The sequence below is a fragment of the Lissotriton helveticus genome, chromosome 5_1 (assembly GCF_964261635.1).
Source record: "Lissotriton helveticus chromosome 5_1, aLisHel1.1, whole genome shotgun sequence".
NCBI lineage: Eukaryota > Metazoa > Chordata > Amphibia > Caudata > Salamandridae > Lissotriton > Lissotriton helveticus.
In genome coordinates this window covers 748,828,850-748,845,926 of record NC_136065.1, presented here as the reverse complement: position 1 = coordinate 748,845,926, position 17,077 = coordinate 748,828,850, and the positions used below count along the sequence as shown (strand labels likewise).

At 41.4% G+C, this 17,077-nt stretch overlaps 1 protein-coding gene across 4 annotated transcripts in view; it reads left to right on the top strand.

The window, feature by feature from the left end:
• Window positions 1-16,362, top strand: part of GBF1 (golgi brefeldin A resistant guanine nucleotide exchange factor 1) — a 2,365,494-nt gene extending 2,349,132 nt beyond the window's left edge. For all 4 annotated transcript variants that reach the window (XM_078643218.1, XM_078643217.1, XM_078643220.1 and 1 more), the window contains exon 40: window positions 15,688-16,362. In XM_078643218.1, the coding sequence (XP_078499344.1) occupies window positions 15,688-15,965 (278 nt within the window). In that variant the 3' untranslated portion in view covers window positions 15,966-16,362. The remainder of the gene's footprint in view (window positions 1-15,687) is intronic.
• The last annotated feature ends 715 nt before the right edge of the window (window positions 16,363-17,077 follow it).

Sequence of the window (17,077 nt, the reverse complement as noted above, 5' to 3'; positions counted from 1 at the left end):
AAATAGGGGCTTCAATGGCATTCTTAGGGAACATTCCTCTAGATGATATATGCAAAGCAGCTACATGGTCTACACAGCACACATTCACAAAACATTATTGTGTAGATGTGCAAACTAAACAACAAGCCACTGTGGGCCAGGATGTACTAAAAACTCTGTTTCAAACAACTGCAACAGACACTGGTGGTCGCCGCTAGGTTTGGGTGCTACTATACAATCTATGCACAGTGTGTAATCTGCAGCTCATATGCCTCGCATGGAAAATGCTACTTACCAGCATGCATCTGTGGTGTATTTACTATGGGTACTGTATCGATCCCCCTGTTTCTGACCCTTGTCTGGTTAATAATTAACTAGCAGCCATTCAACTGCACAGAAATCCGTTATCTGATTAGCCACACAACGGCACAGAAGCCCGTTATCTGATTAGGTCATAGCGCATGCCATCTCATTAGGCAAGCACTATTCCTCCAGCCCCCTAATAGGCATACGGTGTTCTCAAAACAAATCAAACCTACCACGATCTGGGAAATCCCCACAGCCATTGTTTTGATTTAGCCGAGAACTTCAGTAAAGAATGTGCGAACGATCAGTTCGTATGACATCCTTATTGACGTATTTATGTCCATCCTTACGTCAATCCCGGCACCTTTCAGGTATAAATAATACCGACATTGCCTTAAGCAAACACACGAGGTGGTGACAAGATTGGAGCAGCGAGACTTGCCGAGGAGCCCAGCTGACAGCGAAGCCCACAGACGCTGCCCCTCCTTTCTGACGCGCTGAGAGAGAGACGCTGCCTTTTCTCCTGCCGAGAAATCCAGCTCCGGCGCTTCCAAGCAGCCCTCGCAGGCAGCTGGAATATCAAGACCTGAGATAGAGATACCAGCCCTCCAGCCTTCTAATCTCCCAGGTACTGAACTGAATCATCCTTTGTAGAGAATTCTTGAAGCAGACCCTTGGCAAAACAAACTTAACTTAAACTGCTACTTATCTACTCCCGCCACGTATTAGGCTTAGGTCAGGTACATTGGGGTAGGCGTAGTTAGAAGCACCAGTTGAGTACGATTAGTCAATGTATATATGTATGTATCTATTTTATCCATTTTAAGTATCATATGGCTAAGAAACCATATCAATGCTTTTACAGTATTATTTTATAATTCTGTTATTACTGTATGCACTTTACTTAACTCTAAGTATTGCAATAATAGCGATTCATTTCTCTTGTATGAGAAAAGAGACTGATCAATAAATAACATCTTTTATTGAACACGCCCGTCTCTTCCTTTTCTCTACAATCTGGTGAAACTAAGAATGCACTGAACTGACTGAGTAAAATAAGTTGTCTTTTGTTTTCACACGACTCTAGAGATACACTCTTGATTAGGGGAGAGCAAAGTTGTCAAGTTCTATGGTTGTCAGAAACTAAATCCCTTCTTGTATATTCGAGAAAGTTTCTAGTGAACTCTGAGCTAGCTGGCACAAACATTAAACTTTAAGTCTAATATCGTCAGTAGAAGACCTAGTTAACCTCTGTCCTACGTCTATACTATTGAAGATATTATTCCAATGCGCAGAGCCTATTGGGATGATAGGAACTACACTACATGGCGCCCAACGTGTTTGGATGGGCGATAAATCTAACGTAAGACATTAGGGTAACTCAGTCGTGGTTTTTCACACAGACCCCTTTTCCCCATAATACTCCAAAGACGTCTGGAGTGGGTGAAAGGTTAAATCCGCCAAACTTAGTAGGAGGAGACTCCTATGTATGGTTCTTGGTTTATTCAACGTTGAAGGATACACTGTTCCAAAATATTGTGCATCTAATCTTTGTTTCCATAGAAACCTGATCTGAAAATAAATAAAATAACTTTCTTGACATTAGAATGTCAGAAACTGAAGAATAAAGGGAGACAGTTAGAATAGCAGCTGAACTCCTAGCAGCTGACAATACTCTGCTACAGCAAGACCCGGATGCAATACTCATCCCGGTCAACATAAGAAAATCTATAACTTTAAAACTTATAGAAAATGGGCTGACACCGAGAGGTGGTACAGTCATATTCGTAATCGAGGCACACGAATATCGGCAGACAGAGGTATTCTATTCATGGATAAACTTTCCAGCAGCAAACGCTGTAACAAAGGACTTCCACTATTACAAAATAGAGGAACCTCCAAATGAGTACACTCCTTTCGAGGAGGTGGAAATACCACTCAAATACCAAGAGCACCTGCTCTGGTTTAATGGCGCCCTAAAACATAATAATCACATCACCAGGCTCGGTCCACTAGGTAGACCAGGAGCAACGTGGCCGGTCCTATCCGGATACACACCACATCCAGACATTGAAGAAATGTCTGCACCAGATCTTTTAACACAGCTAAAACAACTAATTAAAATACACAGACAATTAGTCCAATATGTAATGCGGACTTCAACAGTCCTACCAGCTATTAAAATTCCACAGCTGATCCCTCACCAGGGGAACACAAATAAAATTACACCACAGAACATACAGTCCTGTCTAGGTAAAGTACCCGCAAAACGGGAACAAATTCCATTCTGGTTAGCACAAAAAATCACTCAAATAGAGGCGGTATTTCCAGATACCACCCCGGTTGAGAAACACAGGATTCTGACTATCTGTCTTCCAATGGGAATCGCACCACATGTGGAGGACTGTGACACTTGGGGTACAGTCTTTGCTTCCATTTACACAAAAACACATGGTGTTCCATCCATGTCAGTAATAGCAGATGTGCTAAAACAAATTCAAGATGAATACGGTCCAGAACCTGCTCTTGGTATGAAATTACTAAAAGACTTCAAGCAGGTCTCGGCAATATTATTAGCCAATATAAAGGGAGAAGCAGCAAATGTGGCGATCCGCCAGAGGTTGAAAGAGACAGATATAGCAGACCAACCATTAGAAATTGCCAGAATCATAGAAAAATCCTATGAAGAACTAGGAAGAGATAGTTTGGGTGGAAAACCGGTGAAACCCCAACTAATTGAAAAACCTGAAAAAATATTTATTAAAAATAATCTAAACACTCACAAAAAGAACTGGGAAGGAAATAAACAATCCACTCCTAAAGAAAAAAGATTCCAGTCCAGAGGAAGGTCTCCTCGGCGGAGAGAAAGATCTCCGGACCAAGGACACAAGTCTCCCCAAAGGGAGCCCTCTGAGAAAAAATACAACCTTAGAAATAGGGATAATCTGAAGAAACCTGATAGATATCAAGATATTGATACACGTCCCTCTCAATCTTTTCAGACTTCCTCGCAGAAATCGGAAAGGAGAGGACGGTCAGAACACAGGGAAGAGCACGTCAAGTCCAAAGACAAGGAACCTGCTCATCAAAATAAAAAAATTACAGTTTCCAAAAAAGAAGGTAGCCAGTATTAAAGTAATCAACCATGCCGAGAATACTGAGGACACAGCTGAAAAACGGAGAATGGGCTCAGACAATGCTAGACAGCGCAGCAGAAGTGAGCATAGCTCGCAAGATCCTTATGAATCATCTGGAGACAGTGGACACGAATGAATACATTCAGGTGGAAACTGCAGATACCAGAGTTAGCAAACCTCATAAAATATATGAAATAACATTGCGTATAGAGGGGGATAAGACTAGGAAAATAAGGGGTCTCTTTTGGGATAATCTCTCCAAGGGATATGACATCCTTCTAGCTGAAAGAGACTGGCCACCAGAGTTTGTCAGGGAGTGCCCTCATGGCGAAGAAATAATTATGCCTGCCTTCTCAAATCATATTCCAATTCATAAAAAATATACACTTGCAAGAAAGTGGGCAGTAGCCCAAGCTCCTGCATTATATAAAAACCATGTGGGATGGGATGAGGACTCTCCTCCTCACAAAATCCAGTTAAAATCACAACCTACTGCTCAGAGGCAGTATCCAATTAAGCAAGAAGCTAAACAACGGGTAAAAGAGATCCTAGATCAACTTGAATACCAGGGGGTGATTGAAACTTGCACCTCACAAATGAATAATCCTTTGTTTCCTGTCTCCAAACCAGACAATTCATATCGTCTTGTTTTGGACTGCAGACACCTTAACTCATGTTGCAAAACCTTTGCAGTACGAAACTCGCATAGTGCTGCACTAATGAATAACATAGTGCGCAAAAAATACAAAACAACATTAGACATCTCTAATGGATTTTTCTGTCAAAATATAGCACCAGAGAGCAGATATTTGACCGCGTTCTCAATAAATGGCGCGCAAAAAAAATTCTGTCGTTTGCCCCAGGGGTTCAAGAACAGCCCAGGATTATTCTCAGCAAGAGTAACAGAGTTACTACAAATATAGGATGATGAGGCATTATCTTATGTCGATGACATCTATCTAACAGATGATGACTTGGATACTCACTTGAAAAGAGTGAACACCATAATACTTGGGTTCGCAGCAGAGGGTTACAAATTCAACTTTAAAAAGTCAAGAATTGCCCATCTAACTGTCCTGTTTTTAGGATATGAACTATCAAGTGAAGGCAAAAGCCTGGCTGACAATTTCCTAGAGAAATGTGCTGTAATCCAAGCACCTAGAACACTAAAAAACTTACAATCAATTCTAGGTTTCCTAAATTTCGGAAGAACTTACATTATAAATTATGCAGAGAGAGTTAAACCTCTCTATGACCTTATAAAACCAGATGTTAAAAGAATCAATTGGACTCAAAAACACACAGAAATTTTGAGATCTTTACAAACAGATATGTTAGTCAAAACAAAATTACAAACACGTGACAACACACGCAACCTTGTGATTCGAGTCATCCCAGGAAGATGCGGATTCACATACCTGACCTCTAATGAAGGAGAGAAGGTACCAATAGCATACAAATCACATTTGTACACAAAAGCTGAAATGAAATTTAGCCCAACGGAAAAAATTCGAACCGCGGTACAGACTGCAGTAGCAAAAGAACGAGCCCTAGCACAAGGTAAACGAATAATCATCGTGACACCGATACCAGCCCTGGAGGCGGTAACAAAGGCAAGCATTCCGAATGCTAAAGCACTCCATCCGAGATGGATACAATGGGCTAATTCTCTTGCTGCAACAGACGTGGCATACGAATTTGATCCCAACTTAAAAACACAAGAGTTTCTCCAATATGAATTCGAATGTCCTCCGCCGACCGAGATTCTGCCTCTAGAACATTACGGCTGTATAATATATACAGACGGATCAGCACAACCCGCAGTGGGGGGTAAGCAAGCTTACAGTGCTGCGTGCGCGATTGTAAAAGGTCGCTGGCACGAAGGAAAATTTAAACCAGTGGTCACTAAAACGCAATCTCTAGGAGATTGTACAGCTCAGCGAGCTGAACTACTAGCATTCAAGATGGCGCTTGAAAATACCGATCGAGAATTCCCCACACTCATAGTGTGCGATTCATATTATTGCGTCCAATCTTACAATGAATACTTGCAGATCTGGGTTCAGAACGGTTTTAAAGATGCAAAAGGTGGCACAATCAAGCATGAAATGCTTTGGGAACAAGTAGTTCTTTTGCAAAAGGAACTACAAAAGACTCACGTGATACATACACTGAGTCATCAACGTGATGGCGTTCACGTTGCAGGGAATTCATTGGCTGATGAGGTCGCGAAGGCAGCTGTGCAAACGGCTTCCGTAGCTGCCATCACTCGGTCAAAAACAAAAATAGACAGCGAAATATTACAAGCTGTCAGCGCTACAGTAAAAGATGCGATAGAAACACTCCCAAAAGGCTTTCCAGTAAAGTACTCATACATAACTGATGCAAATAATGTTCCGTTTGCTCGAATCCCTGGAGTGGGGGATAGGGCAATTCCAAACATGGAACATAGGTTAGGACTCATTATAGCGGCACACGAAGGGCTTGCTTCTGTACATGCTGGCGTTTCAGCCACAGTATCATTATTAAAACAGAGATACTGGTGGCCACAAATGCGACGACAAACAAGGAACTATGTTCTAGAATGTGAAATATGTCAAAGAATGAAAGTATCAACAGTGAAACGACCAGCACAGACGCACCTTCTAATCTCAGATAAACCATTAGCCTGTGTTTACCTGGACCACTGTGGTCCCTTACAAAGGGATGGTAACTATAAATATATCTTGGTCGCAGTGGATTCATGCACGAGATTCATATGGATGTGGCCCCAGCGATCGGCTGACGCCAGAACTGTTATAAAAGATTTGCGAGTCTTTATCGGCACATACGCAATTGGCATGCTACATTCTGATCAGGGTCCTGCTTTTAGCTCTCGAGCTTATAAGGAGGCCATGACCAGCATGGGCATTGCATTGCGGTATTCTTGTCCATTTCATCCTGAGGGAAACGGAATCGTAGAAAGAAAAAAACGTGACATAAAGCAATCTATAACAGCAAAGGTATTAGGTTCAGGAGCTGGGTGGGTCAAACATTTAATAAGTGTCCAACGTAGTCTAAATAACCTGCCAAGAAATTCTCTGAAAGGACTCAGTCCGTACGAACTATTGTTTGGGACTAGAATGTTAATCCAGGACTTAGATAGTCAGACTTCAGTGGTTAAAGAAAAATGCTTTGATATCAAAGATCGCTTGGCTATTTTACAGGACTTAAATGAAACAAGAAAAGACCTGAGCAACATAAAGTTGAAACAGCAGCCAACAACCACTGAAGAAAAACCACCTGTCCCAGCAAGGCCTGTCTGGATTCCAAAAGTCGGGGATCTGGTCAGAGAAAAGATCGCGGTAAAGAAGGGATTTGGGCCTTCTTACAGAAAAGCAGTTCCTGTCTTGTCTATCAACGGGACAAGATCAGTAGTACTACCGCCCCTTGCTGGTAAAAAGGAGAACCGAGTCATATTCATCGACCTGGTTAAACCACAATCATGTGGCCGATAACAAATAGTAGGCCAAGTGGACTCCCAAGAAGTAGCAGAACACCAAAGTTTGCTACATCCACAGAGGTTCAATCTGAAAGACTGATCACATTTGGAAAATCTACAGTGAAACAACAAGGACTATGCAACAAAGCAATGGAACTTGAACCTCTTAAAACCCAAATCAAAGCTTTTCATCAAGAAACAACAACCTACGATGATGTAACTACAGACTTTTCTAATGAAACAAAGCAAAAGCCAAAAACAAAAAGTAATCCAGAAGCAATTGGAACAATTGACAGAACGGCATCCGGCTACTTCATCAACTTCGATGATTCTTCAGAAGAACAAAGCGAACCAGAACAGCCATCAACAAAAACTTTTAAAGACAAAGCAAAGGAACTTTTTCAGCAACTAAAGAGAACCTATCTGACTTCTCCATGGATTGAAATTTGGGTGACATTAGGTGCATTTGTCCTCATACTTTGGCTCATCATGGTACTATGCTTGGGACTTTTCATTGAGGGAAAATATGCTAAAATGGACACAGCAAGCCAGAAAATCAACTTGGTCCTTAAACCACACACAACTTCACACGTCAAGAAAAGAGAACTTTCTTCAGTGAACTTCACAGCCAATCCTATACCAGGCGGTGTAGCATAGGACAATACTGATTATGAAATCTATGGCCCGGTTGAAATCCTGAAGTATCCACACCAATTTAAGATCTCGTTAAGTGACTTTGTAAAACCAAGCACATTTGCTGATGATTGCGACTTTGAAAGTATTAATAATATGATGTCTGACCTAGTAATGTCTGCTAAGTTTACAGAACATGATTATTTACAGGGTTCATCTAATTATGATCAAATGTTCTGCTATAACCACTATGGTAACCATTATCTCCATAAATCTGCACAACCTAGAAATGTTTTAAATTATAACCAATGGGAACATTGTGCTACTCCACCAAAGGGTAGTTCCAAAACATTTTTTGATAAATATTCATACTTTTCAGGGTTTAACACAAGTAATGCAGAAACATTTTATTTCAAATTGTCAAATAAGACAGGTATGAAGACCATGCTTACAAACACAAAATTGATATATTCAGATTCATTTTTTGAGCAAATGAATACATTTGGTTTTGATTTCTGGAACAGTAACATTGAAACAAAAACTGTTTGGGGTACAAAAGATTGGCAAGTACAAGGTATAGAATCATTGTTCAGAACCTGCATGATCCCAGAACAAATTATATTTTTGAATGACACTATTCAACAAACTACCTGTCTTGGCTTAGCCAAAATCAAAGACTTAAACAAACCGTCTATTCCAAAGCCAACAACGAATAGTAATAACTCTATAGATGTTGAGATAGACGTAAACCATATTTTAAACCAAAACAGAACACATCCTGATTGGAAACAATGGTTGATCTGGCCCACAGATACAAATAACTGTCAAGACAGATTCCTGAACAAAATACAGGGGTTCAAATTGACCAGGCCAGACCCTAGATATTCCCAAAGACAACATCCAGGGATAGTAACTACTTACAGTGTGGGCAAGCTCTGCCTTCAATGGCTACAAACATCCACACTGGCAGAAATTAAGCAACACCTAACTTTACTTCAAGAAGGTGCTGACTTGCGTGATTTCATTATGGGACCACGCAAACAGCGTCAAAAACGTTTCATAGTGCCTCTATATATGCAGCTTACAATGAAGTTTGGAAAGTAACTCAAATTGAGACAGCAGAAAAAATACGGGAAATTGACCGTATTAATTTGGAAAAATCACTTTCTGTTGTGGACAATGGGTTAATGACTCTGTCCTCCAGAATATATTCACTGGACAGTATTGTATCTTCAGCAATCGATATAATATCGCAAGACTTACTGATGTTACAACACGGTCAGTCCCAATTGCGTTCTATTGTACAACTTGGCTGGACGTTACAAAATCTGCGTTCAGGCTATGTGCCTTGGCGTTTAATCAACACAACGTCACTATTTAATATCTTTAACCTTACTGATAAACAAATCAGTTTGGCACAGAAGGGTGCTGACTATACAATTCTGAGCATTGAAAAACTTGAGAGATTACCATTGACAATGTCAGAACGACCTGTCATTGAATGGATAATACATGGGATAATAAATATTCCGATAACAACTTTCCAGTTTCAATACTGCCAAAAATATATACAGGCAGGCCAGTATGAAAGGTTGGGTAAAGGATACATTAAGTCAACATGGAACTTGCCCTATACACACACTTGTGTTAGTAATAAAGGACAAAGTGTGTTCCTTAGTGGCAATAACTGTGAAAGGTCACTAAGCGGTACACTTCTGTGTCAGGGTATTAGTTTGCATGGAGCATGTGAAGGGAACTCAAATAACCTTTCATGTCACCAGCTAGGCACACCTGCAACACAAATAGAACCATTCTTTATGAGACTCACGAACGGGAGTTACATTCTAATTGTAGATCGCAGATGTTGCAGTCTGCTGCCCGGAAAACCTTATCTCATAACCGTGACTACGAAGGTCATGTGCTGTGAACGAGTATTGTACCCGAACGATGCCCGAGACAGGGAGGCAAGGTTGTGGCCCAGTTTGAAGATTTCTTCTATTCGAATTGATACTTTAAGCAGAATGAAGACAGTGCTCCTACAGACGCCAACCATGTTATCGTCATCAAAAGAAACATATGATCTCCAAGTTGCAAGGACAACGGCTGAGATTCATTCACTGTTATCAACCAATTCCCCCATACATTTCGCAGAAATACTGAGCGAAATCTTAAATAGTTCTGATACAAGCGGAATCGCGAGTGTATTTAAGACAGTGTTTTCGGGAGCTTTAACCCCATTCAAAGCCATCCTGGGTAATTTTTCCTGATTTTGTCCATTCTATCTTTGGCGGACTTCCTCTCCTTTTGGGACTAGTGGCAGGCATCCTATTTTTGATCCTGTTACTTCGCTATGGCAAACCACGTCACAGACAACACACCAGCGATAATGGAAGAAACAATCCGAGCTATTGGCTACCGGGACCGCATAACTAAAGTCCTTTCACTAGCACGGCTACGAGATTTGAACATGACTTGGTTTCTTTCATTCAGACCGATGTGGCAAAGTTGTGTTATGCCTGTATTAAGGTGCTTGCTATGCGGCGAAGAATGCGTGTTGGACACCTATCTGACACTACAATCGGATGTGCCAATGGACGCAGAGACTTTGTTGGGTCTGGTAACGGCTCATGCATTGTACTGTCCCCAGCGGCTACCAATCCTGATGACGGCATTCGTGGAGACTTCACCACTACGATTGAAGAGTTGTGAAGTACAAGATGAAAGCAGCATCGATCAGGTACAACCTTCTGTCAGCTATGCTGAACAAAACATCTATGAAGGCAATCATGCTCATGAATGCATGTTACAAAATTTATCCGAGTTAGTGGAACTTTCACAAGAAGCAGTTGACAGTTTTTTCGAAAGTCTCAACAATATGATGTTTTCACCAGAGCAGAAAGAATGACTTTGAGCAAACTAGCACACGGCGTTCCCTACACCCTGAATTTGGCCTTCAACTTTGAAAATAAAGCAAAAAGAAATTTTCTCACCAGTTTTTACAGAGCGCGAGACATTTTTTCCCCTTCCATTCCAAAAATATTTACGATTTTTTTGGGACACTTATCTTCTGCTTAAAGTAAGACTATTCTTAGAGAACAAAATTTCTATATTTAGCTACTCTAGACACATTAGCTACCCTCTAGCATGTTCACGAGTATTATGATTTTTGTGATGAGATGGTCTCGACTTTTTTCTTCTGTATTAAGAGCCATTTCATGTGTAATTTCCGCATTTCATTCATGCTGATTTCAAAATATGCGTTTAGATTTAGCATTATTATACTGCTTGAAGTGCATATAGTGACTATACTCATCTTTTCGTGTATTTCCCATTTTGCAATTTCGAAATGCATTTGATTGTATTTTGGGGTGGTTCGGTATACACTTACACTACTAGTATGTTTACTATGCCTAGACTTGTAAATATGGACATAGACTACGTGGAGTGGGTGTGGTGTATTTACTATGGGTACTGTATCGATCCCCCTGTTTCTGACCCTTGTCTGGTTAATAATTAACCAGCAGCCATTCAACTGCACAGAAATCCGTTATCTGATTAGCCACACAACGGCACAGAAGCCCGTTATCTGATTAGGTCATAGCGCATGCCATCTCATTAGGCAAGCACTATTCCTCCAGCCCCCTAATAGGCATACGGTGTTCTCAAAACAAATCAAACCTACCACGATCTGGGAAATCCCCACAGCCATTGTTTTGATTTAGCCGAGAACTTCAGTAAAGAATGTGCGAACGATCAGTTCGTATGACATCCTTATTGACGTATTTATGTCCATCCTTACGTCAATCCCGGCACCTTTCAGGTATAAATAATACCGACATTGCCTTAAGCAAACACACGAGGTGGTGACAAGATTGGAGCAGCGAGACTTGCCGAGGAGCCCAGCTGACAGCGAAGCCCACAGACGCTGCCCCTCCTTTCTGACGCGCTGAGAGAGAGACGCTGCCTTTTCTCCTGCCGAGAAATCCAGCTCCGGCGCTTCCAAGCAGCCCTCGCAGGCAGCTGGAATATCAAGACCTGAGATAGAGATACCAGCCCTCCAGCCTTCTAATCTCCCAGGTACTGAACTGAATCATCCTTTGTAGAGAATTCTTGAAGCAGACCCTTGGCAAAACAAACTTAACTTAAACTGCTACTTATCTACTCCCGCCATGTATTAGGCTTAGGTCAGGTACATTGGGGTAGGCGTAGTTAGAAGCACCAGTTGAGTACGATTAGTCAATGTCTATATGTATGTATCTATTTTATCCATTTTAAGTATCATATGGCTAAGAAACCATTTCAATGCTTTTACAGTATTATTTTATAATTCTGTTATTACTGTATGCACTTTACTTAACTCTAAGTATTGCAATAATAGCGATTCATTTCTCTTGTATGAGAAAAGAGACTGATCAATAAATAACATCTTTTATTGAACACGCCCGTCTCTTCCTTTTCTCTACAATCTGGTGAAACTAAGAATGCACTGAACTGACTGAGTAAAATAAGTTGTCTTTTGTTTTCACACGACTCTAGAGATACACTCTTGATTAGGGGAGAGCAAAGTTGTCATGTTCTATGGTTGTCAGAAACTAAATCCCTTCTTGTATATTCGAGAAAGTTTCTAGTGAACTCTGAGCTAGCTGGCACAAACATTAAACTTTAAGTCTAATATCGTCAGTAGAAGACCTAGTTAACCTCTGTCCTACGTCTATACTATTGAAGATATTATTCCAATGCGCAGAGCCTATTGGGATGATAGGAACTACACTACACATCTGTTCTTGGCATGTAGAGCTGCAGAGTTTCACACGCCCACCCGCCTCCCCGGCTACCTTTATCTATTCCAGTATTATCTTAATTAGATACAAATCACATGGACATCACTACTTCTTGTACAGCTCCATCACTTCCCTAATGGCGAAAAACAATCTGGGGATGGAGCCGATGCCCATGCTCAGTATCATCCAAAGGAGGAGTCACCTATCCCGTGACTTCCAAAGACTTTTCTACCACAAAAGAAACTACAAAGATCCGGGCCCAACACTAGGTGGTCATCTATGCACAGTGTGTAACTCTGCAGCTCTACATGCCAAGAACAGATGCATACTGGTAAGTAGCATTTTCCTTCTCTGACCGTGTGGGTTGCAGTTGCCAAGGCTTGTTGGTCTCCAATCCGGACACCGACCCCCCAACACTCGATATCCTTCGTGGGAAAGCCCGTCTGCGGACTCTAGTCGACGTCTCCTGGTCTCCGTGGCAGCGGAGTCAAGCTTCACCTCTTTGCACCCGAGGCACCTGACATCGGTGGGCATTCGTCTACCGAGCCCCTGGTCACTGGCAAGTGACCCAGACTCTGTCCTCTCTACTTTCAGGTTCTTCACATCTCCGATCCAGGCTTGGATCACACTGTACACTTTTCCTTTCCACGGCAGCAGCACTTTTGCAGCAACTCGCCATTGAAAACAGCGAAGATTCCCAACACCATTTGACACCTATGCACCCGGCTTCCCTGGGTGAGGTAACACGAGTACTCCGGTGCTGACATGGGTGCTCGCCTTAGAACCTTCTAAGTCTAAAAGGGTTTGCTCCAAGTCCTCTCTGAAGTTTCCTTAAACTCTAAAATTCCAACCGCAACTTTCCCATAGAATTGTACGGAGCTCGCAGCTGTGTTCTCGCACTGCACGCATCCCCCGTGGGTCCCCTTTGTCACTACCTGGGTGGTTCCTTCAGGGTCCCAGCGTGGTTGTTATACCACTTTCTTAATATATGGTTTGGCCTCCCCCAGGGGCCCAATGTATATTGTGCTATTTACTTGTGTTCTAGTGTTTTAATATTGTGTACCTTGCTCTCTAATTTCATAAAGAGATTAGTAGAGCGTGTTTAGTAATAAATACATATATTTTATATATACCTTGTGTAGTTCTCCTTTCATTTGGTCATTCAAGAGGTTATAATCTTTTAAAACAAGCTGCTTTACATTCCTTCAAGACTTAGCCTGAAGGCTGCTCTCCATAGGTACCACTAGGATAGCTTTCAATAAAGGTTGTCTTAAACCTAATCATCAAAAAGGGTTGTTTGGACTGGTGCAAGGTGCCCACTATAACTAGTGGACAGCATATACCAGGCCAACGTCTCACAACTTGAACCTGTCCACTCTCCACCTTCATGTGTGGGGAATGAGCGGCGACAGTTAAGGGAGTTTGATCTTCCTCCTGAGGTATGTGATATCATTTTGGCTGCCAGGCCTTTTTCTATTAAAACTAGTTTGTATTGTGGTGTGCATCTAAATCAGTTGATCCTCTATATGCAACCTTGTCTGAATTTCTCATTTTTGCTCTATCCCTGGCCCGTCGAGGCTTTGCTTTGGGCACAGGGAAAGGATAGCTTTCTGCCATTTTCGCCTTTCTTCAGTTGCCGGATCAACCTACCCTGTTTTAGTCACCTGTTCTGACTAGAGTTCATAAATGTTTGCTGCATATGTTTCCTTTCATGCCCTTCGTTATGCCCCAATGGGCCTTGTGAGCTAATGCACAGCTGCCCTGTAAGGCTCATAACAATAAAGACTGTCTTCCTTGTGGCAATAACATCGGCCAGGAGAGTTAACGAATTACAAGTACTGTCCGTTAACTCTCTGTACCCTTTCTTCTTCCCAGACAAGCTGGTTCTTCGAACCTGTGCGTTCTTTTTGTCAAAGGTAATCGCACCTTTCCACATCAAACAGAAGATTACTCAGCCTACAATCCCAAGTACCCCTTTCCTACTAAGGAAGACAAGAGACTCCAAAGCCTGGATCCAGAAAGAGTGTTTTTGTTCTATATTAATCGTACCCAAAAATTAAGAGTAAACCGTCAACTCTTTGATTTTGTAGAGGCAAAGGAGGGAAATACAGTTCAGAAAACAAACCATCTCTCGATGGATCATCCTCTGGATTAAGATCTGCTACGCAATGGCCAAGAAACAGCCTCCTAAGGGCTTAAACACTCATTTCACCAGAGCTACAACTGTGACCCCTGCTTTGACTAGGGGAGTCCCTGTTCTGGACATCTGTCAGGCAGATATGTGGGCATCACTGCACACGTTTGCCAAACACTACTGCCTAGAGAGTCAGGTCTAGTAAGATGGCCATTTTGCCCGGTCAGTCCACCGGAACTTTTAAGTTTAGACAGTCCACAGACCTGCCTCAGGGGAGAGATTGCTTTTGTATCTATTGAAGGTAAGGAATCTGTGGCTAGAAGTCTCTATCAGATGAACAATTTACTTACCTTCGGTAATGCCTTATCTGACAGAGACTCTATCTAGCTGAAGATACCTTACCGATCCTACCCGTTCTGCAAGCTGTCTTACCTTATAAAAGAGATCCTTCAGGACCTCCATTCAGGCTTACTAGTCAGTCCTCCTCGAATTGGCTCTGTGCTTCTGGTGCAGAAAAAAAGTCAAGAACTTAGGTCAGCTTGCCAGGGTGTCCCCTATATAGGCACCACACACGCCACTTCCAGCGCGCACAATGTCACGCTGATCTGAGAAGATGCCACCTACCAGTGCACAAAAGGGATTGCTCAAAATGTTCTGGATCCAGGGAGCCTGGGGAATATTCTACTCTAAGGAATCTGTGGCTAGATAGCATCTTTACCAGAGAAGGTGTTACCAAAGGTAAGTAATTTGTTCTTCCATCTTTCATTTTTTTCTGTGTGTGTGGGCTGGTATTTGTAGCACTTAGAAACATATAAAGACTTAAGACACATCTGAAGAAGGGTTATGCAAGTGGAATTGTTAATATACTCGATGGGAAAGATAACTGATTTAATTCTGCAAAAATACATTTAGAAAGCTGCATTTGTGATATGTGAAGAAAGATAATTCATTCTAAATTCAAGAAAATGACTTGTAACATTGCATTACTTAAAGGATTGTCTTCACTAGCTAGGACATTAATCAGAATAGGGCTATGTTTGTCTTTGGAATTTCGATTTTAAGTTTCTATCTAGGTACAACAGTTTCTCAAAATGTTCATTTCTGCCCGCTAGATTTAGTGTTTCAACACGTTTGCTATTTAGTATTAGATCTTTCCAAGCAGTTGATAAGACTTTTCTCTGCATGGAAGCATGTTTTTTTCCTGTCAGTAATTGTTTATTGATTATTTGCCTGCAGACTCCGGGAAGCCTACAACTGCAGGACTATCTACTATTGGACCTACAGGATCCACTTCCATTTGCACACCTTCAAGTATGAGCCCTGTCACAGATATGACTGGTCCAAAAGCACAATCTTCGCTCATCCTTCAACCACTTGCTTCCCCCCAGCTCGTTGGTGTCCCACCAATGTCTCTGCCAATTATTCTCAATCCAGCACTTATCGAAGCCAGCTGTCCTGTGCCTCTCCTCTCTATTCCAAGACAATTTGACCAGGCAGCATCAGAGCTCAACTAGAGCCAGACCAAAAGGACTGAACAGGAATTACTAGTGGTAGACTGCCAATCCTGCCAGAAAGAAAATAATCTTGGTTAATGAACTCTAATTACCTCTCAAAAAATTGATAATGTTCCTCGTTTCTTGTAATCGTTCACCTAAAATGTACAGGTACAGTACATTTAATAATTGGGTTCACCCCGAACAAAAACATATTTTGGCATTTCCATTTTTACCCTTGCATGTCTTTACCTGGGGGGACGGTAAAATATGGGAAGGTTTCGGCTTTAGTAGTAAGGATAACACATACTCCATGGGAGAATTAGCCATTGTTGTATTGGTGCTATATCTTAAGGCTTAAATACTAATGGATTAAATGTAATATCTGGAAGCTCATAATAAACACCAATACCATTCACTTTGTTTTGGTTTATCTTTAATTACACAGTCCTAAAAGGCATATTACTCAGATAGGCACATGTACATTTTTTATCAGCGAGTTGTGAAACCATACCCACTTAGACAGTTTGAAGAAATAGTCAGAATTTCAGGCACATCTTTATAACTAGTCTTGTGTATATACTAACTTTACTATTTGTTTATCTCAAACATACAATGGTTAGCCTGATCCTAGCTTCATTTCCTGATGGTTTTGACCATAGTTGACAAATACATACATATAGTTAGGTACATCCATAGTCGATAACTAGCAACAGCTATTCAATGGATACTTTTTAATGCAGATTTTTCGTCTTTCAGGTTTTATCAGGCATTGTAATGAATCTGTAAACATTATGCAGTAATACCTCTATCTCCCACTTGGTGTTGCCTATGCAGTGCAAAGCCATTTTCTCTTAAAGCTGAACCCCGCACTATGGTACCTCCCCTCTACCCCACTATACAGTGCCAATTGCCGGAAACACCAGTTTCCACAGGCCACATATGCCTCTAAAGATTATTTTACTTGATTTATCCAGTGTTTATCAAAGATACATTTTTCCTCGACTTCCTTTAAGCAATTACCGAATTGCAATAGGCAAATATCAATGTCCAATCCAACGTTGACCTGCCTGTGCTACCTGGAGGTCTGCCTATTGTGGTATTTGCTTTTTACTGCACCCTAACACAATTGT